Source organism: Bufo gargarizans, chromosome 9 (genome assembly GCF_014858855.1).
Source record: "Bufo gargarizans isolate SCDJY-AF-19 chromosome 9, ASM1485885v1, whole genome shotgun sequence".
Taxonomy (NCBI): Eukaryota; Metazoa; Chordata; class Amphibia; order Anura; family Bufonidae; genus Bufo; species Bufo gargarizans.
Genome location: NC_058088.1, coordinates 186547231 through 186569526, shown reverse-complemented (window position 1 = coordinate 186569526; position 22296 = coordinate 186547231). Strand labels below are relative to the sequence as shown.

Sequence of the window (22296 nt, the reverse complement as noted above, 5' to 3'; positions counted from 1 at the left end):
GGGGGGGGGCACTTCACATACAAGAGCTATTCTTTACTATGCAGTTAGTGAATGCACACATTGCAGGAGATTTCTAATGAGAAAAACAAGGTCACCGGGAATAAAGGAGTAGTTGCAGTAAAAGCAGCAGCAGATTGACAATGCACTATTATTATTATTAAAGGGGAATTGTCAGATGCTCCTGAACCTGCATTATTTATCCTGTATTCGGGGCATAGCACAAGAGAATGAGGCATGTCCTGAGCACTGGGCCTCATTTATCAAACCTAGCCTTCTTCGTCATCAATGGTTAGATCTATGGTGGTATGACCCTTGGCACTGGCGGCGATCAGCTGTTTGAATGGACTCCAACAGGTGCTGAGCTGCCTTCTTACTTTTGGTAGTGGCTGTATCTGGTATTGCAACTTGGGGGCAATTTTTTTAAATTATTGTATTGTACTCATTTGGAGCAAAAAATAAATAAAAAGTTTGAGCACCTTCCTCTGTACACCTTGCCGAGAAGGAATCAGCTGGCTTCAGCAGCACTGTCATATTCATGAGACCTACTTGTGCAGCCAGATGCGGCTTCCCCTGGTGATGTCAGCTGGACCTGCGATTATTACTCCTCCAACCAATGCTAAAATTAGTAGAGAGAGAGATTTCCACATATATTATTCTGAGGGGGTTAACTGCCGCGGATCGCAACACCCCGTCAGAGGTTGGGCGTCGGCTATGCGATTCTGCTGCCGGCACCCGCCTCCTGTATTTGTATTAAAAGGTTACTCATCTTCATTGGTGGCACAGTGCACCGCCCCTCCTTCTCCCAGTACTAAACATTGGTGGCGCAGTGCGCCTCCCCCAGTATTATAATCATTGGTGGCAGTGGCCACAGGGTCCCCTCACCTCCTCTTCATTGGTGGCAGTTGCAGCTTCTGATCGGAGCCCCAGCAGTGTAATCCTGGGGCTCCGATCGATCGGTTACCATAGCAGCCAGGACGCTACTGAAGCCCTGGTTGCCATGGCAATCTCCCTGCTGCTGTGTGTACTATGCACAGGGCAGCAGTAAAAGTGTGAAGTACTAATCACCCTAATAGAGCTCTATCAGGATGAATAGGAGAAGGGATGAAAAGATTCCAGGTTCTAGCCCCTAAGGGGGGCTTAGTTTAAAGTATTTAGTTTAAAAGCACCCTTTCCCAATTTTACATATAAAATATATAAACAATATATTACATATCGCCACGGCCAAAAAACTGCTAAATATTAAAATATATATAAATAATCTCCTATGCGGTGAACGTAACAGAAAAAAATAAAAACAGAGCGATTCGCCATTTTTTTTTTTATCACCTTGTTTCCCCCCCCCCCAAAAAAATAAAAATAAAAAATAGGATCGGACTGTTCGATTATGGGCCGGACGTTCCATAAAATGCGGAATGCACGCTGCTTTTTTTTGGGGCGTTTTATTTTTTTCACGTGGTATCAAATGGTATCGAGTATCGCAATACTTTTTTATGGTATCGAAGTCGAATCAAAATTTTGGTAACGAAACAACCCTGATTTGGAATCACAGGTAGGGTATAGTCACACGAGGCAGATTTAGGTCTGCAACTATCTCATCCCTCCTTCAGATATCCATGTGCTTGACAAAACTAACCCTGTTATACATGGAATGGATTTTCATTTACAGGAATATCTGCAACAAATCTTCCCTGTGTGACTTCACCCTTAACAAGAGGTAAATAAAATAAAATTACCTGAACATGGTCAATAGTAATGTCACATTATTTGCTAGGATACGTCCTCAGGGGAATCCTGTTGAAATTCCACAGCAGTAAAATCCAGACCACGTGGAACCAAATTTAGATTAATTACTGCAGGTTTGAATTGAAAAAGGGTGGAAGACAATTGCAATACTGAGCATTTAAAATCCACATCACATGTATATATTTTTGCCTCTAGCGATTTTTGTGAAATCTTATTCTCTTCTCTGGTACTGTAATACACCGCAGATTTGCCACACGCAAAGCAGTGACAGAAAATCCAGTGTATGGGGAACATACCCTTATAAATGAGGACTTGACAGGATATGCTGAGGACTTTGCATCTGATTACAGAATGATGATCATGTGATCCTCATTCCTCTGCGTGACTTATATTAGATTGGGGGGAGGGGGTTGATTATGTGGCTGCAAGACAGGAAAACACTAGAAGTAATTAGTGTGTTTTTTTTAAGTTTTTTTGCAGTGTGTGGATGAGGTTTGCTAAGATTTCTTTTTAGTTTTTATGGCTTTGCTGTGAAAAAAACCAAAAAACAAACAGTATACATAATTGTAAGACTTGGCACGAACCCTTTGGAGGTAACATTTTGCTTCACCGTTTTTGTGGTAAAAATAGACCTCATGCACACGACCGTTCCGTTTTTTTGCGTTCCGCAAAACATGGAAGCCGCCCGTGTGCCTTCCGCAATTTGCGGAACGGAACAGGCGGCCCATTGTAGAAATGCCTATTCTTGTCCGCAAAAACGGACAAGAATATGACAAGTTATATTTATTTATTTTTTGCGGGGCTACGCAACGGATGCAGACAGCACACTGTGTGCTGTCCGCCTCTTTTGCGACCCCATTGAAGTGAATGGGTCTGCATCCGAGCCACAAAAACTGCGGCTCAGATGCAGACCAGAAGCAACGGTCGTGTGCATGAGGCCTTAGACTAATTTTACATGGCTGCATTTCTGTGCCTGTGCTGTGAATGCCAGGCCGACTGACCGTCTATTGACCTGCACTAACAGCATCAGAGAGTCATAAGACGCTGTTATCTTGGGTCATTCGACCGCGCTCATGTTATTCCAGCCTTCTATAAATTCTGCTACATCCAGATTTTTTTGTAACGGTTGAGTTTTATTGATTTAACACCAGCGCTGTGCACAGAGCTCGCACTGAAAAACTGCTGGAGAAACAAGAAGGCCTATAAAGCAATAAAGCAGAACTTCATCAGTACAAATCAGAATGATTAATAAACTGAGAATGCTTTCGTCAGAAGAAACGTCTCTGCCTGAGGAGGTATAGCTTACTCAAGGCTGAAATGGTGTAGATTTAAATCTCTCAGTGTATTAATCTCTTCACCTCCTCCATCTTTACAACCTGTAATCCAATTTGTCCAAGATTGATCCCCTGTACCGGATTAACGCCTTTGTTCCAGTGACGGTTCCATGTAGATATTTTTTGCTGGGATGGATGGCAGTTTAAACAGTCAGGCAGGCAAATTTATGGGGCATGTAACACAAGTCTAGAAAGTTCTCCTGCCTGGCACAGGTCCCATTATACGCTGGCACGACCTCCGTTGTAAATCTCGGCTCCTTGTATTTTCTGAAGCTAAACAGTGCAGTGGGAGCAGATCTGCTGTCCGGCTGCCCAGTTGTGCTGTTCTGCTCAGTATGCAGAAAATAACATATTTGTTGAAGCAATAAACAGAACGGAAGTGTATTGTATGTGCACTAGGCCAGATCTTCACACCAGCTGCGATACAGTTTGCATATCAAGAAGCACCTTGTACTGTACGACGGCTTCTATACTCAGGTTTGGGCCACTGACGATGGCACATCCTTCCGGACTGCAGGGATTTCATCAGGTACTGAAGTTGGGATTGCTATGCAGGTATTCCAGCCAGTCACTCAGCGATGGGTTCTCAGCAGGGGGCTAGATGACAAAAATAAATGTTGTAAACTTCATTTTCATTGCAATTAGGTCACCCCTAAAGAAAGTAGCTGCAGACTTTTTACCTTGAAGTTGTCAGAAGCGTTACATGGTTCTCCTCCCAGCAGTCGGACGCCTCCGCTCACTGGGTAACCTGGTTCAATCACCAGGCTGTGCCTGCTTGTTCCCTTTCAAAAAGAGAATCTTCCTCTCGTTAGGAAGCCAGTCAATGGGAAACCTAAAATATGGCAGGAAACGGTAATGCTGGTAAGGACAGTGGGCCTTATTTGTACAAATTTCAATAGGGAAGGATCATTGTTCACAGGCACTTGCAAAAGGCCCGTTTCACATATGCCTGAAACAGATCCGGCAAGGAACAGCCTGTTGGATGAGTCCTTATGGTGCGCAACTGTGCGCTGCCGGCATTCCGTCCAGCCCCATTTACTATAATGTGGACTGGCGGAGATCCAGCCGCAACGGCCTACTATCTGAGGGTAGGTTCATGTGTCCGTTTAATCTGGTAGAGAACAGCCTGCAGGAGTTTATCAGATCCAGCCAAGCCAGATACTGTTGTTCAAGCAAGATCCCATTGACTATAATGGGATCAAGTCCATTTGCAGAAAAAAGGCCAGCTTACGGTCAGACAAAAACAGTCACAAGCAAAGGGTTTTGTCAGCCGAAAATAGGCATCCAGAACCCATTACAGTCAGTGGGGTCTAGCAGTGAACAGCAGCCCTGGCTAAGCTGGACCGATCTGGAACAGTTGAAGGAAGGCGTGAAACTACTCTAACATGTGGGGCCTCCCAAATCTCTCTATAGATGTCAGGGGAGAAAAAGATTGGGCAGCTGGATTTTAAGATGCCGAAGACTTTTGTTCTCAGGAAAATAAGTGACCAGCGGGTGTCCCGCAGCGGATCACCACATTTAGAAAAACACACATGGTCGAGCCGTTGGTTGAAAGAGCATTCAGCTTTAAAATGTATGGTTCTGCTTAAAAAGATTTCTTATCAAGATTTTGATGGCCTTTAGCTAGGACATGTGTTGGGACCAGCAGTGAAGGAGACTTCGGGTGAGTTGACATCAGGCAGAAATGTTGTAGGAATTCCTGCAACTGTCTCTTTCCTCTAAATGGAGTTTTAAAGAGACAACTTCCTTCAGCTGAATGGAAATAATTTCCAATGGTATAAATTTCTGCAACAAATCTACTGTATGTAATATACTATTAGTACTCCAGCCTCTCTGATCATGGGAGTTGTCCAGATCTTGTGCTTCTGTTCAACAGTCAAGGATGAGGCCAGTTTCACATGAGCGTATTCAGTCCAGGAAACGCGCTCTGTGTGGGAGCAGTATTTCACAGACTGAACACTGCTCCTCCAGAGAGTATGCAGGATTATAATGATGTAGGATGCTGTGAATGTCCATGTCGACACAGGTCTACTTTACTGCAGTCATGGCATTATGCGAGTACAGTTCAGCAGACCCTCGGTGAGACAGGAATTTACAGCAACAAATCATTATGATGCTGCAAGTTCACTTCAGAGGAGCGTTGTTCAGTCTGGGAAATACTGCTCCCACAAGGAATGGGTTTCCCAGTCCGAATATGCTCATGTGAAACTAGTTGCCTTGAGTGTTACGAGTCATACAGTATGTATACAAGTCAATCCAATATGTAATGTTACCGCTCTTGTATTTTTTTCAGCTCCACCAGAAGTCTGGCATGGCTCTGGTACCAACACTGCAGCTCCAGGATGACAGGGGTGATATGTGTCGTAGCACCACGCTGCAGTTCGGGGGGTAGCCGAAGCACTGGGTCTTCAGTCTGCAGAAAAATCAAATAAATCTAGGTAAAAAAGGCCTTATGATAATCACATCTGTTGCTAGCTATTCTGCACTCGCCTACAGCGACACCACACTACCACTTTCAGCACAAGGGTGAGCATGTTCACTCTTCGTGCCGACTCCATTCAGAAAAGCTGTGTATTAGTCCCACTGAATAGGGGCTAATCCTTATGCGGACCCATGACACATCAACTGCACATGGGCAACAGAAATCCATGTGTCAAGCTCCGATTTCTGCTACAGATCCGCTTGCAAAAACACATCAAGTTTGCTATAAGCAATTCCTAAACACTGTGACCATACCCTTATGGTGTACAGGCCATTCTACAGACAGTTGGCCTTACCTCCACCTGAAATTCTTCCTCAGATGTCCAATGCAGGTTGACCCTTAATGGTGGGATCTGTGTCTTCTCACTGACATTTAAATCTAGAGCAAGTTCCCTCTCCCCAATAGACACCAAGGACACTACCTGCTGAGCATGCAGGATACCTACAAATGTGGAGTCCCTGCAAGAGATTGATGGGAAATATGAAGATCTCACAAGAACATTTTCAGGGATTCCAAAATTTAGCTATGATAGGCAGCTCTAGTCACAAGACACTTGGTACACAACTCCCACAATGCCCTGCTGTAGGCCGATAGCTGTAGGCTGTCTGGGAATGCTGGGAGTTGTAGTTTTGCAACAGCTGGAGGGCCGCAGGTTGAGCATGCCTGCCTTATATCATGTCAACAATGCTTTCATTTCCAACAATTTAAAGGGTCACTGAGGCTTCACAAACCTTTTTATAGAATCTGTGGTGAGCCCTCCATGGATACCTAGAATCAGAAGAAGGCATTCACATATTGCGCTCTTTTTGCTGCAGAAGAGCAAGCAAGACAAATTCAACAGATAGTCTATGGGCCTGTGTTGCTTTAGTCTCCTGCAGTGAGGAGAGGGCACTATGTGAACGCTTCTTTTTCCTCGTTCTAGGGATTGGTGAGGTTCTCAGAGCTCAGACCCCCAGCAATACCTTAGATCTGTCGCTATGACATATCAAAAGTTTTGTGAAAGCTCAGTGACCCTGTAAACGGAAGTCTGTCAGCACCAAAATTGGTTTCCAAAAAAAAGCATACTGCTATGTAGAGTAGGTGCCCAAAACTAATCCATAACTTTATTGTGAAGACCTGGTCCTGTAATCCTTAGAAATGCTTCCGATTATTCTTATCTATATAAGGTTTCCGGTGCACCATCGCTCCACCAGTGTCTCTGCCTGAGAGTTCAGAGCCTTTAAAAGGGGTTATCCGAGGCTGGAAATGGCCCCCCAATATGGCCAGGCCCCTCACACTGATTCTACTTACCTGGCTTCCCACGCCGCTCCTGTTCCCCATGCGCGGATGAAAACGTCCGGTGTCGGATGGGAGCAGTCAATGGCAGGCGGTGACGAGCCTCGATAGACGAGCCCGTGATGCTAGGTAGGCTCGACCCCATCACCGTCTGTCATTGGCTGCTCCCCCTTGACACAGGGAGCCAGGTAAGTAGAATCAGTGTGAGGGGCCCGGGCATATGGGGGGCCATTTCCAGCTTGGGATAAGGCTACTTTCACACTGGCGTTTTGAATTCCGTTTGTGAGATCCGTTTCAGGGATCTCACAAACGGTTCAAAACGGATCAGTTCAGCCCCAATGCATTCTGAATGGATAAGGATCTGTTCAGAATGCATCAGTTTGCCTCCATTCCGCTCTGGATGCGGACACCAAAACGCTTCTTGCGATGCGGAGCAAAAACTGATCCGTCCTGACTTACAATGTAAGTCAATAGGAGCGGATCCGTTTTTCACTGACACAATATGGTGCAATTGAAAACGGATCCGTCCCCCCTTGACTTTCAATGTAAGTCAGGACAGATCCGTTTCGACTTTGTTCTTCCTAATGCAAACGGATCCGTTCTGAACGGATACAATAGTTTGCATTATAGGTGCGGATCCGTCTGTGCAGATACCAGAAAGTAGCCTAACCCCTTTACCGAAGATGCAGGATAAGCCAGGGGCACAGAACGGGGCGGCCCCACTCATGGTGCACTGAAAACCTTATTTGTATAATAAAAATAAGCATTTCTTAGGATTTTCACAAGAAAGTTTTGTTTCAGGGCAACTGCCCTACATGTCAGTATGCTTAATTTGAAACTGATTTTGGAGCTGACAGACTCCCTTTAAGCTACAAGCTCCAGTCTCACCTGCTCACAGTCTGGATCCAGCAATCTACGGACTGCTCCAGTTTCTGCAGCTCATCTTTCAGCTGCTCTATCTGAACCTGGCATTTCTGTACCACCAGCTGCTGCTTTTGGAAAACCTCCTGCAAATGCTGCTGCCTTTCCTTGGCCTGAGAGGCAAAAATAAATCATGAATGAAAAACAATGGAGTTTAAAAAAAAAAAAAAAAAAAAAAGGACTGAAAACACCAGTAGATGTTAAAAAAGGCAAAACATACGGTACCTTCTCCTCTGCAATCAGTTTCTGAAAAAGAACAAAAGAAACCTTGAAGATTTGTAAATCTGTCAATTAGTTCAACTCACAGCATTTACCATCCCTGACCATTTTCTGTCCGAAACTGATTTATTCCAATGAGAGGTTCCAAACACACACACACACACACACACACACACACAGCATCTAAAAGTTTATGGATGTACAGATACAGCAGTTTTTTTTGTGGATGGAAACAGGAAAGGTGTCTAGCCTAGAAAACGACAATCCCCATCGTCCACACCAGTGCCCCGAAACGCAGAAAAGCAGACTCCCTTACCTGCCTGCAGTCCCGCAACTGCTCTGTTCCAGTCCCCATAAGACCAGGAAGCCAGTGTGTCCCGTGGCCACTGTAGCCAATAATAGGCCTCAGTGGTCACATGGGCTCGAACCACCAAGGTCTGTGATTGGCCGCAACAGTCACAGGACCCAGAATGGAGCAGCGACAAGACCGCGGGCAGGAAAGCCCTTGTGCATTCCGCAATTTGCGGACCACATATGGCCGCCACTGTGATTGAAAATGCCTGTGAAGGAGCTCAGCACCGCCTGTATCCAGGAATCTTCTCCTTGCTCACAAAGTCAGATCGCCGTAATCTCGCGATGCGCGAACTTGCGCATGCACAGTGCCTGCATAGTGTTTCTTTCCTGTGCGGGCATCAGCTTTAGGGAAGGAACTGCGCACCGCGAGATTACGGCGATATGAGGCTTCTTCACAGGGCGTGCGTGGCTGGGCTCCAGACCGGTTAGTAAAGCCCCTTGGGCTCCCTACCAGAGAGAGATTGAGATAGAGATAGAGATATATATATTTATTTTTTTTACACTCAATAAAACCACTCAGAGCTATGGGACAGGTATATTGCGGAAATGCTAGCGGTGATCTAGCCGTGCATGTCCGCATCTCTATAGGGTAAAAAGAGGTGACAGAATCCCTTTAAGGACAAGGCCATTTTTAGCAAATCTGACCAGTGTCACTTTATGTGGTGATAACTTTAAAACGCTTTTACTTATCCAGGCCATTCTGAGACCGTTTTCTTGTCACATATTGTACTTCATGACAGCGGTAAATTTGAGTCAAAATATTTCATTTTTATTTATAAAAAATAAAAATAAAACAGATTTACCAAAAATTGGGAAAAATAAGCAATTTTCAAAATTTCAATTCCTCTGCTTTTAAAACAGTAAGTAATAGCTCCTAAAATAGTTATTACTTTACATTCCCCATATGTCTACTTCCTGTTTGGATCATTTTGTAAATTACATTTTCTTTTTTTGGGGATGTTAGAAGTTTAGAAGCAAATCTTAAGATTTTTAAGAAAATTCCCAAAACCCAATTTTTAAAGGACCAGTTCAGGTCTGAAGTCACTTTGTGAGGCTTACATAATAGAAACCACCCAAAAATGACCCCATTCTAGAAACTACACCCCTCAAGGTATTCAAAAATGATTTTACAAACTTTGCTAACCCTTTAGGTGTTCCACAAGAATTAAAGGAAAATGGAGATGAAATTTCAGAATTTCGCTTTTTTGGCAGATGTTCCATTTTAAAGGGCTTCTGTCACCCCCCCTCCCCCAAACAGCAATTTTCAGTATTGGGCTTAATATAATTGCAATGTACGCAGAGTACATCCCTGTCTGCAGCTGAAATCCCGTGCCTGCGCCGTACCGGTCCTCATTCAGCGCAGGCACTCAGAGAAGGACGCTCGCTTGGCTGCTCCTTCCTCGGTGGTAAGGAGGCGGAGAGTCCGGTGACGTCGCTGAATGCTTGATTCAGGTAAGTATTTGCCTAATAAGCATGCAGCCACTACAACCACCAACGAAATGGGGTGCCATTATTTTACAAAAAGTATATTTAGACACACAATACCACAAACGCTTATAAATAATATACCCATAATTAATAAATATAAGAAGGAGCAGCCAAGCGAGCGTCCTTCTCTCAGAGCGCCTGCGCCGAATGAGGACCGGTACGGCGCAGGCGCGGGATTTCAGCTGCAAACAGGGCCAGCGCTCCCTGGCCCTGTCAATCAAGTGGAGGAGGGGGCGTTTTTTTAGACCGAGGATGCGGCGGCTACCAGCAAGTCCGCCCAACTTGCTGGTAGTGAAGAAATTTGCATATCACAAAAGTAAAATTTTTAAAGAATTTAAAGCACAGCCAGAGGTAAGAGGGGTATATATGGACTCTGCGTACATTAGCAATTATATTAAGTCCAATACTGAAAATTGCTGTTTGGGGGGGTGACCGAAGCCATTTAATAAAAAAAATTCCAGTAACAAAGCAAGGGTTAACAGCCAAACAAAACTCAATATTTATGGCCCCAATTCTGTAGTTTACAGAAACACCCCATATGTGGTCATACACTGTTTTGCGCCCTGCTGTGTGCCCGTACAAGAAAAGGAACGCCATATGGTTTTTGAAAGGCAGATTTCACTGGGATAATTTTAAGCTGCCATGTCACATTTGATGCACCCCTAGAGTAGAAACACCAAAAAAGTTACCCCATTTTGGAAACTACGGGATAAGGCCCCATGCACACGACCGTTGTTTTGGTCCACATTAGAGCCGCCGTTTTTGCGGCTCGGATGTGGACCCATTCACTTCAATGCTGTCCGCAAAAAAAAAAATAAAAAAATATAGCATGTCCTATTCTTGTCCGTTTTGCGGACAAGAATAGGCATGTCTACAATGGGCCACCCGTTCCGTAATCTGCGGAAGGCACAGGGACGGCTTCCGTTTTTTTTGCGGGACCGCAAAAAACAGCACGGTCATGTGCAGGTAGCCTAAGGTGGCAGTTTTGTTGGTACTATTTTAGGGTACATATGATTTTTGGTTGCTCTATATTATACTTTTTGTGAGGCAAGGTAACAAAAAAATAAAATAAAAAAATAGCTGTTTTGGCACAGTTTTTATTTTTTTGTTATTTACAATGTTCATCTGACAGGTTAGATCATGTGGTATTTATATAGAGCAGGTTTTTGCAGATGTGACCATACCAAAAATCACAATTTTTTGGGTTGTTTGTTTCAGTTTTACATAATAAAGCATTTTTGATAGACATTATCCTAAAAGAGCAGATGATTACGGACGCGGCGATACCCAATACGTCTGTTTTTTACCAATTTTTTTTTAAACACTATTTTACGGTGAGGGGGCATTTTTTTTTTTACACTTGAAACTAACATTTTTTCACCCACTTTTTATATTTGTCCCACTTCACCTTTTCAGGGTTTGATCCCTGTTTCAATTCAGTACTGAATTGAACTGTCAGCGACTTACACAGCAAGACGCTGACCAAGGCTGGATCTCCTGGGCTTCCGTAGCTGGCAGGCCCCGATGCCTGTGTAAGGCATTGGGGCTGCCATGGCAACCATCGGCTCCATGTCAGCGCAGTGCGGGGGGCCCCGATAGAGTCCCTCTGTAAACCCCGCGGTCAGCGCTGACTGCGGCATGTGAAATGGTTAATCCGCCGGCATCGCTGTATGCGGTGATGCTGGCAGATTAACCCTTTCAAATGCCGTGGTCAGCACTCCCTCTGAATATCGGCCCCCCGCGCCGGCGGATGCAGCTGAGGCCCGGCTATCAGTAACAGCCGGGCCCGTGCCGCAGATAGGCACTGTGAGGATGCGTCAAGAAGCCGCATTCCGTCACGTACAGTGATACCTCGGTTCACGAACAACTCGGTTCGCGAACAGAAAAGTTCATAAAAATATGCTCCGGTTCACGAACTCCGCCTCGGTTCACGAACAGGAGCCGCGGCCATTTTAATGCTATTTCCAGGCTGTCACATGGTCGTGACTTCCTGTAGGAAGACCGTGGAGAGAAGAAGAGACACAGAAAGAAGTACTGTGAGTACTCTGCAAACATTTTAAGTGATTTTTTTTAATTTTGGTGTGCTTTTTAGCACATACTGTACTACAGTACTGTACTTACTGTATTGTACAGTTCCCCCTGATGTCCTTATGGAGGGGGACTCTCCCCCCAAACAATAACTGCCTCCCACCTGCCTTCCTCCATGCCAGAAGTCATCTCAAGCAAGGTTAGTGTCCTCTCTTTATACATTACTATACTGTACTAATGTGTATTGTAATTTGTTTCATATTTTTGTGCTTCAAAAACCCCCCAAAAAAAGGTCAGCACGGATTAACCGGATTTACATTGAACCCTATGGGAAAACCGAGGTATCACTGTACATGAAAATGCGTGAAGGGGTTAATTATTTTCATTCATCTGTATCACCGTGGCTTTTCAAACACGCACAACAGTGACCTTCAGTTTTAATCACATTTTTTTTCGGCCAATTAAATAGTTGTGTATCATTTTTTTTTATTACATATTTAACATGTATTTATTAATAGTCCTTTTTGATGCATCAACATAAAAACTTTTTTTTCCATTTGACAGATTATTTATGTATTTAATTATTATTTATTGCACAAATATTTTTTGCACATGTTTTCAAAATCACAGTGCTGTGTGTACTCCAGCACCCAGGTTTTGCATTTTACCACTCTGCTCCACCCATGTAATCTATGATCTAATTTTGCACACCTGAAGGAGCATATGCACCGGGTTCACACCCCACTTTCCTCCAATTATGACTAAGGACATTTGATATGTCTGAAATGCATTAATGGGAGCATCGGAGGCTTTCTACCCACATGTTTGTATCATTAGTAGGGCTGCAACGATTAATCGATGTAATCGATTATATTCGATAACTGGATTCGTTGTCGACGAATCCAGTTATCGAATAATCGCCGATTCGTTGCTATCCTGGGCGGGCGGTCGCTGCATCTTTATTTTACCTTTTTACAATGACGCTCCTGTAACAGCCAGGCAGAGCGGACGGCGGCGTAACGTCACTCACTCACGTGACACGCCTGCTCCGCCTCCTTCATTCATGAGGTGGGCGGAGCAGGTGCGTCACGTGAGTGACGTTACGCCGCCGTCCGCTCTGCCTGGCTGTTACAGGAGCGTCATTGTAAAAAGGTAAAATAAAGATGCAGACGTGATTAGTCCGACTTATAAGCATCGGGGCCGGGGCTGTTATGGGGAGGATCTGTCTATGGCACTGCTATGGGGAGGGGGGTCTGTGTATAGCACTTCTATGGGGAGGGGGGTCTGTGTATAGCACTGCTTTGGGGAGGGGGGTCTGTGTATGGCACTTCTATGGGGAGGGGGGAGGATCTGTCTATGGCACTGCTATGGGGAGGGGGGTCTGTGTATAGCACTGCTATGGGGAGGAGGGGGGGATCTGTGTATGGCACTGCTATGGGAAGGGGGATCTGTGCACTGTTATATGGAAAGGGATCTGTGCACTGTTATGCCCATAACAGTGCACATATCCCCCTCTCCATAACTGCGCCGTCCACAGATCCCCCCTCTCCATAACTGCGCCGTCCACAGATCCCCCATAATAGTGTCGTCCACAGATCCCCCCTCTCCATAACTGCGCCGTCCACAGATCCCCCATAATAGTGTCGTCCACAGATCCCCCCTCTCCATAACTGCGCCGTCCACAGATCCCCCATAATAGTGTCGTCCACAGATCCCCCATAATAGTGTCGTCCACAATTTGTTTTAATATGGCCTTTGAACATATTTTTTTCAAGTAAGATCATATAAACCTCTCTGTTTTGTAATTTTGTCGTTTTTGCCGATTAATCGATTAATCGTAGAAATTAATCGGCAACTAATCGATTATTCAAATAATCGTTAGCTGCAGCCCTAATCATTAGGAATCTTCAATAACGAATACACGGAATTTAGGACATGTGCTGGATTCTTTTGGCTCCATAGAGTAATATAGCAGACTCCACTTGCTTATTATGATCCATTTAATGCTGTGTACGGCGATCAAGTCGCCTCCTCCTCACCTGAGTGTGGTACCTTTGCAGAGTCTCCTCCAGCTGAGTCTTCTTCTCATGTACAAGCTGAATCTTCTCCAGGAGCTGGGGGATGATCTCTTCCACTTCATTCACCTTCTCCTGGTACTGAGATTTCAGAGACTTCCACTTCTGTTTTACCTCTTCCACCTCTTGATCTGATAAAAGCCTACAAATTAGTCACTCCACTCCCCCCCTAATGATTTTCCTATGTAAGACACCTGCCAATGTCACAACCCTCTTCTCGCACCCCCACCAAATCTTAAGATACCAAAGCAAGCTCCCTCTTACAAGACAGCCCCTTTAAAGGGGTTGTGCCCAGTTTGCAAGTTATCCCCTATTCTGTGGGATAACTAGCTGATCACTGAGGGTACAAGCACTGGGACCCCCACCGATCCCAAGAACCCCCCGATGGAGTGGAAGGTCGCGCATAAGTCCCTGCTGCTCCATTCATTCTCTACGAGCGTGTAAGAGATAGCAAAGTGCAGCGGTTGGCTATTTCTGGCTGACTGGGATTGAATGGAGCATCAGGGCGTATGCCAGTCCCTCCACTACATCAGATCGGAGGAACAGGATCCACATTCTTGGGATCTTTGGGGGTCCAGTGGTTGGACACAGTGATCCACTAGTTATCCCCCATCCTGTGAATTGGGGATAACTTGCAAAATGTGACACAACCCCTTTAAGTGCAAATTGTTCTGGATGACCATGTACAGTGTGAAACATCCAGGTACTCACTCAGTAACTCTGGGCTGGTCTCCTCCCAGTTGACAATGTCCGCTTCTTTTATGAATTCAAGAAGGAAGCGCAGGACTTGCAGCTGGCTGCACAGCATCTTCTGCTTTCTGCGCCGCTCCTGAGAAAGATAAATACATTACTTAAGATGTCGGCTACGTTTACTAAGACCCGCTTTTTACGCCAATCTTAGTTTCCACCCTCTCACTGCCACAAGATACATCCAATTTATTTTAAAATTACGAGCATCTGTGGCTTTTCATATTGTTGGCCTATCCTTAGGCTAGGTCATCAGTATCAGATCGGTGGGGGGTCCGACTCCCTAGACCCCTGCTGATCAGATGCAACAAGAGGCCATGGTGATTTGTGAGCGCTTAGACCTCTTCCTAGGCCAGTGATGTAACACATGGCCTAAGCGCAACTCAGCTCCAATAAAGTGCCAGGAGTCTGACCCCTGCCCTTTGGATAAGTTATCAATACGTAAATCTCAGAGAACCCCTTTAAGGACTATTAAAGGGGTTGTCCAAGTTATATTTATTGATGACCTATCCTCAGGATAGGTCAGCAATATCAGATCAGTGGGGGTCCGACACTCGGCACCCCCGCCGATCAGCTGTTTGAAGAGAAGACGCGCGCCGTGGTAGCGCTGCCTCCTCTTCATTGTTTACCTGCTCGCTGTCGCATCTGCAGCGGTGAGCAGCTGCAATTACACCCAAGCCGTCCCATTCATTTCAATAGGACGGATTGTTCATATTTAAAATTTATGTTTTTTTTACATTTTTCACAATGATAGGACGCCTCATGCCAAAACAATTTCGGAACGTATTAATTTTTTCCGCTGATTGCAGCCGTATATAGACTTGTTTGCGAGATGAGATGAGGTTTTATTGGTACCATTTTGGGGTACATGGGACTAATAGATTAACTTTTTTTTGGGGTGGGGGTGGAGTAAGAATAATTCTGTAATCTTCCATGTTTTACGTCATTCACGGGGAGGTGTAAATAAAACATCATCTTTATTATACGTGTTGTAGAGAACACAGCACTATGTATTATAGAAGTAGAGAAATTGACACTTGGAAATTTGCAATTTTTTACAAATTTTTGGTAAATTTGGTATTTCTTTACAAATAAAAATGAATTTTTTTTTACTTCATTTTACCAGTGTCATGAAGTACAAATTGTGACGAAAAAACTATGTCAGAATGGCCTGGATAAGTCAGTGTTTTTAAGTTATAAGCACTTAAAGTGACACTGGTCAGATTAGCAAAAAATGGCCAAGTCCAGAAGGTGAAATAGGGCTGAGTCCTTTAAGGGGTTAAAAAAAAAAACGCACACACCTCCAAAAATAGTTATTACTTTACATTCCCCATATGTCTACTTCATGTTTGGATCATTTTGGGAATTATATTTTATTTTTGGGGATGTTACAAGGCTTAGAGGTTTAGAAGCAAATCTTGAAATTTTTCAGAAATTTTCAAAAACCCAATTTTTAAAGGACCAGTTCAGGTCTGAAGTCACTTTGTGAGGCTTACATAATAGAAACCACCCAAAAATGACCCCATTCTAGAAACTACACCCCTTAAGGTATTAAAAACTGATTTTACAAACTTCGTTAACCCTTTAGGTGTGCAACAAGAATTAATGGAAAATAGAGATACAAATTCAAAATTTCACTTTTTTGGCAGATTTTTATAATTTTTTTCCCAGTTACAAAGCAAGGGTTAACAGCCAAACCAAACTCAATATTTATGGCCCCGATTCTGTAGTTTACATTAACACCCCATATGTGGTCGTAAACTACTGTACGGGCACACGGCAGGGCACAGAAGGAAAGGAATGCCATACGGTTTTTGGAAGGCAGATTTTGCTGGACTGGTTTATTTGACACCATGTCCCATTTGAAGCCCCCTGATGCACCCCTAGAGTAGAAACTCCAATAAAGTGACCCCATTTTAGAAAACTACGGGATAGGGTGGCAGTATTGTTGGTACTAGTTTAGGGTACATACGATTTTTGGTTGCTCTATATTACACTTTTTGTGAGGCAAGATAACAAGAAATAGCTGTTTTGGCACCGTTTTTATTTTTTGTTATTTACAACATTCATCTGACAGGTTAGATCATGTGATATCTTTATAGACCAGGTTGTCACGGATGCGGCGATACCCAATATGCATACTTTTTTTTTATTTATGTAAGTTTTACACAAATGATTTCAGTTTTTAATTTTTATGGTGTTCATCTGAGGGGTTAGGTCATGTGATATGTTTATAGAACTTTATTTGGGGAAAATTACGTTTTTGTTTATTTTTACTTGAAACTTAATTTTATCACTTTATTTTTTGTCCCACTTTGGGACTTGAACTTTTGGGGGTATATTCCTTTAGAATGCATTCCAATGCTTCTGTATTGGAATGCATTGGCTGTATGAGTAATACTGTGTATTACTCATACAGATTCCGAGGGCTGGATCTCACAGGCTCTTCACCGGAACGCAGCGCAGATTGTTCATTGTTTACCTGCTAGCCGTTGACAGCGCAGCGGTGAGCGGGTGAAATTACAAGCCGCCCCATTCACTTCTATGGGACGGCTCTGTAGTACACACTTGAATAGGAACGAGCCGTACACCATTGTCGACGGCGAGCAGGTAAACAATAAAAGGAAGGCTGCGCTTGCAGGGATCAGGGCCTTCCCTTCAACCAGCTGATCGGTGGGGGGGCCTATCCCCAGGAAGTCCTGGAAAACCCCTTTAATCGTCCAGCCCTAAGCAGGATACACACTGCACATCAGTGGATCTGAAAATAAATGAAGGAAGGAAGGAAGGAAGATGGCTCCCTTTCATTGAAAGTAAGCAGTGATCTTTGTCAGAAACACACAGTAAATAAGAAGTGACAGAGCTTCTCAGTATTCAACGACTGGACGAGCCTCCAACCCCAGCAGGTGACAGGACTGGTCCAGTGCAGGTCTTCACAGCCCCCAACATGGATGACCGCAATCTCACCATGGAATAATCCACCAGGACTTTGGCTGGGATCTCGCCATCACCTTCTTCTTTACGCCGCACGTCCAGGCAAGGGCGGTTCGGGAGGGAATCCAAAAGCCTGCAGAGCAGAAATCAGTGAATGCCGACTCTGAACTGATCATTACATTGAGCATGCGCGCTGGGGGTCTATACATCTCTATAGGACGGGCGGGAGGTGTCCGTGCACTGCACTCCGCCATCTCAATAGAGAACGGGGTGGCAGCGCCCGCCCCAGCCTCCATCACATCTCCACAGAGGCGGCCACCTACAAGGGAAAACCTACCTATATGACGGGGATAAAATCCACGTCAGCGCTGTACAGTAAAAAAAAAAAAACTGAAAACAGACTAATGAGGTGACGGGTAATCACTAACCGATGCGGTTCTATAGCGGCCACGTGGGGAACATGACGTATCAGTGACGATCCTGGAGTCTTCTCAGGCCACGTCTTAGGATCTGCCTCCCAGATCACAGGTGATCCCAAGACAAGACTGACAGGACTATTATCCTCACACCAGACCTAAGCCGGCGACTGCGTTAACCCATTCACTTCTCTCCAGTCACTTTCTCACCGTGGTTTCCCTACGTGTGCATTTAGTGTTCAGAAGCCTGGAAAAGCTGGGTGACCGCCATAGCGGGAGCTGTAATGCTGCCACATTGAATAATGGGAATTCTAACAGCTTGAGGAGCAGTAATACCTTCTACATCACACAATGTGTTCGGCTTCGGAGCGGTCGCTCTATACGGTATTAGACAATTGCACAACTGAGCGCGATTACTGGAATTTTTACGAGGGACCCGGCCATCCCCTCTGCGACATATATCATCCGATCTCCTGGATGGCACCGCGACAACGCCTGCCCCAGAGCCTGCGCAGAGCAGAGGTCAAGGATTAACAGGAAAACAAAACTTCCATCCGCCTCCGGATCTGACACGGACCGCCCGGCAAAACGGAGCACGGCACCAGCACTGGGAGAACTACAGGGAGAATCCACGTTACGCTCAGGGACTGCACTAGGGGGCAGAAGAACTCGGAGTAGCAGTTTTCATTGGAGTGCATCTTTAAAAATAGGAATGGATAAGGAAGACTAAACTGGAAAAGTGCCCCGAAGTGTACAAAGTATATATCAGCCATAGAGTGTAATAGAACAGCGCGCCCTAGAGTACAATATATATCAGCCATAAAGTGTAATAGAACAGCACCCTCTAGTGCACAAAATATATATATCAGCCAGAGTGTAATAGAACAGCACCCCCTAGTGCACAACATATATATCAGCCATAAAGTGTAATAGAACAGCGCCACCTAGTGCACTAAATATCAGCCATATAGTGTAATAGAACAGCACCCCTTAGAGTGCAATATACAGGTCCTTCTAAAAAAATTAGCATATTGTGATAAAGTTCATTATTTTCTGTAATGTACTGATAAACATTAGACTTTCATATATTTTACACACGGAGAGAATGCACCAAACAGATATAACACTGACTATGCTGGCAAGACATAAGTAAAGGTATTAAAAGCTGAGACTTTTGCCAATATGTTCCAGTCATGGAAATATCGGAGCCCACATGCACCACGTCACGGTATCTCAGCATGGCAAGGGGTCCTAACCACTGCTCTGACTATGGTGTAAACACGGTCTGGGGGTGATATAATTCAGCTCACAGCCAAGCTCCCCACAAACGTCCAGCATGAATACTGCGGTTGTACAATGTGGATGAAGCCAGGCCGCGAGCCACACCCACACCAGACCATGTGAGGGAGGTTTCATATATTTTAGATTCATTACACACCAACTGAAGTAGTTCAAGCCTTTTATTGTTTTAATATTGATGATTTTGGCCACAGCTCATGAAAACCCAAAATTCCTATCTCAAAAAATTAGCATATCATGAAAAGGTTCTCTAAACGAGCTATTAACCTAATCATCTGAATCAACTAATTAACTCTAAACACCTGCAAAAGATTCCTGAGGCTTTTAAAAACTCCCAGCCTGGTTCATTACTCAAAACGGCAATCATGGGTAAGACTGCCGACCTGACTGCTGTCCAGAAGGCCATCATTGACACCCTCAAGCAAGAGGGTAAGACACAGAAAGACATGTCTGAAGGAATAGGCTGTTCCCAGAGCGCTGTATCAAGGCCCCTCAGTGGGAAGTCTGTGGGAAGGAAAAAGTGTGGCAGAAAACGCTGCACAACGAGAAGAGGTGACCGGACCCTGAGGAAGATTGTGGAGAAGGACCGATTCCAGACCTTGGGGGACCTGCGGAAGCAGTGGACTGAGTCTGGAGTAGAAACATCCAGAGCCCCCGTGTACAGGCGTGTGCAGGAAATGGGCTACAGGTGCCGCATTCCCCAGAAACAGCGGCAGAAGCGCCTGACCTGGGCTACAGAGAAGCAGCACTGGACTGTTGCATGTCATTCGGAAATCAAGGTGCCAGAGTCTGGAGGAAGACTGGGGAGAGGGAAATGCCAAAATGCCTGAAGTCCAGTGTCAAGTCCCCACAGTCACTGATGGTCTGGGTGCCATGTCAGCTGCTGGTGTTGGTCCACTGTGTTTTATCAAGGGCAGGGTCAATGCAGCCGCTATCAGGAGATTTTGGAGCACTTCATGCTTCCATCTGCTGAAAAGCTTTATGGAGATGAAGATGTCATTTTTCAGCACGACCTGGCACCTGCTCACAGCGCCAACACCACTGGTAAATGGTTTACTGACCATGGTATTACTGTGCTCAATTGGCCTGCCAACTCTCCTGACCTGAACCCCATAGAGAATCTGTGGGATATTGGGAAGAGAAAGTTGGAGACGCAAGACCCAACACTCTGGATGAGCTTAAGGCCGCTATCGAAGCATCCTGGGCCTCCATAACACCTCAGCAGTGCCACAGGCTGATTGCCTCCATGCCACGCCGCATTGAAGCCTCCTGGGCCTCCATAACACCTCAGCAGTGCCACAGGCTGATTGCCTCCATGCCACGCCGCATTGAAGCAGTCATTTCTGCAAAAGGATTCCCGACCAAGTATTGAGTGCATAACTGAACATAATTATTTGAAGGTTGACTTTTTTTGTATTAAAAACACTTTTCTTTTATTGGTCGGATGAAATATGCTAATTTTTTGAGATAGGAAATTTGGGTTTTCATGAGCTGTGGCCAAAATCATCAATATTAAAACAATAAAAGGCTTGAACTACTTCAGTTAGTGTGTAATTAATCTAAAATATATGAAAGTCTAATGTTTATCAGTACATTACAGAAAATAATAAACTTTATCACAATATGCTAATTATTTGAGAAGGACCTGTATATCAGCCATAGAGTGTAATAGAACAGCGCTCCATAGAGTACAAAATATATGCTCTAGAGTTTAACAGTATACTAATGATATACGGTATCAGCCACAGCGCCCTCTAGTGTATGAATATATACAAATTTAACGGAGCGCGTAACGGACGGACCCCCCAGCGCACAACACTTGCGTACATCAGCCACAGAGCACAGTGGGATAGCGCGCCTCAGCTTCTGTACGTACAGCACGGACATGCGACTCATCACCCCGCACACACTACAACTCTCCACACTTGGATATTTCCACTTACCGCTGTGCGCCCTCCGCCATCCTGTCACTGCTTCCCGCTCCCGAACTACAAATGCTATTGGTCGGTTTTGCGCTTAGCTCCGCATATCTGGATTCTTATTGGCCATAGCAAATATACGTCCCGCCTCTACCCAGAAGCCTCTACGTCTGTTGTCTTGGAAACGACCATTAGCTGCTGCAGACGCCATGTTGGAGGAGGCACAAAATCCCAAACGACTAATCATGGCCTATGTTGTGGCGCACATACAGTAGGGTGCGAGCCGCTGGAGGGAGATACATGCTGTGCTGAGAGTTGTAGTCCCCTCCAGCTGGCCTTATATCGTCTACCTCTGCTCCATTCTTGTAATAAAGCTGTGGGCAGGGAAATGGTAGCTGTTCCCTGGAGGTGTCCCTCAGCTCTGACAAACTGCCATCTGTTAGGCTAGGTTCACATTTGTGTCAGGGGGCTGTGTATGCAGTCTCGAAGGCCTCATTCACACAAATGTCTCCAGTTTTTGATCTGAAAACAAAAACGGATCCGTAAACAACTGGTTAGCACGTGGATGGCTTCCGTGTGCGTTCTGATTTTTTCACACTTCCATGCTCCAGAGGTATCGTATGCTCGTATCATTCGGATAGCCTGACCGCACGTATAGCTGACCCAAACTCACAGCATCGCAGAGTGGTCAGACTGGGACACACTGCACGTTGATTGACAGGAGCAGGGGTGATGAGGTTTTCACTGCCTGGACCTGTCAATCAAAGTGCAGAGGGCGTGGCAGAGCGAGAGAGCAGAGCCTCTCGGTGTAATGGTAACGCCCCTGTTGCTCCCAGAGGCTCATTTGCATATATTAAAACATAATTTCTCTCAGCAACGCGGGCACATATGAACATGGGACCAACACAGATGCCTTCAGCTGCCGAGCGCACATGTAACAGGCCAGCCAGTGTCCTAAGGACAAAACTGCTGACAGATGCCCTTTAATAGTCGAGTGAATAAGCCCTAATGGTTGCCTCGCCATCAGTAGTGCCCAGTCAGCTCTCATGGAGGTGTAAGAGGTTT

At 45.0% G+C, this 22296-nt stretch overlaps 1 protein-coding gene across 2 annotated transcripts; it reads right to left on the bottom strand.

The window, feature by feature from the left end:
• Positions 1-2870: 2870 nt before the first annotated feature.
• ZWINT (ZW10 interacting kinetochore protein) lies at positions 2871-21325 on the bottom strand. Of its 2 annotated transcripts, none has more exons than XM_044306707.1 (10): positions 21256-21325; positions 17631-17730; positions 14631-14748; positions 13884-14050; positions 7981-8001; positions 7723-7868; positions 5855-6017; positions 5351-5490; positions 3758-3909; positions 2871-3674 (listed from the first exon to the last, which is right to left on the bottom strand). In XM_044306707.1, exons 1-9 carry the CDS (start codon positions 21273-21275, stop codon positions 3831-3833), a joined length of 954 nt encoding a protein of 317 aa, XP_044162642.1. In that variant the 5' UTR covers positions 21276-21325; the 3' UTR covers positions 2871-3674; positions 3758-3830. The 2 variants fall into 2 exon arrangements, with proteins under 2 accessions (XP_044162642.1, XP_044162643.1); XM_044306708.1 differs by lacking the exon at positions 21256-21325 and adding an exon at positions 21140-21223.
• Positions 21326-22296: the final 971 nt, after the last annotated feature.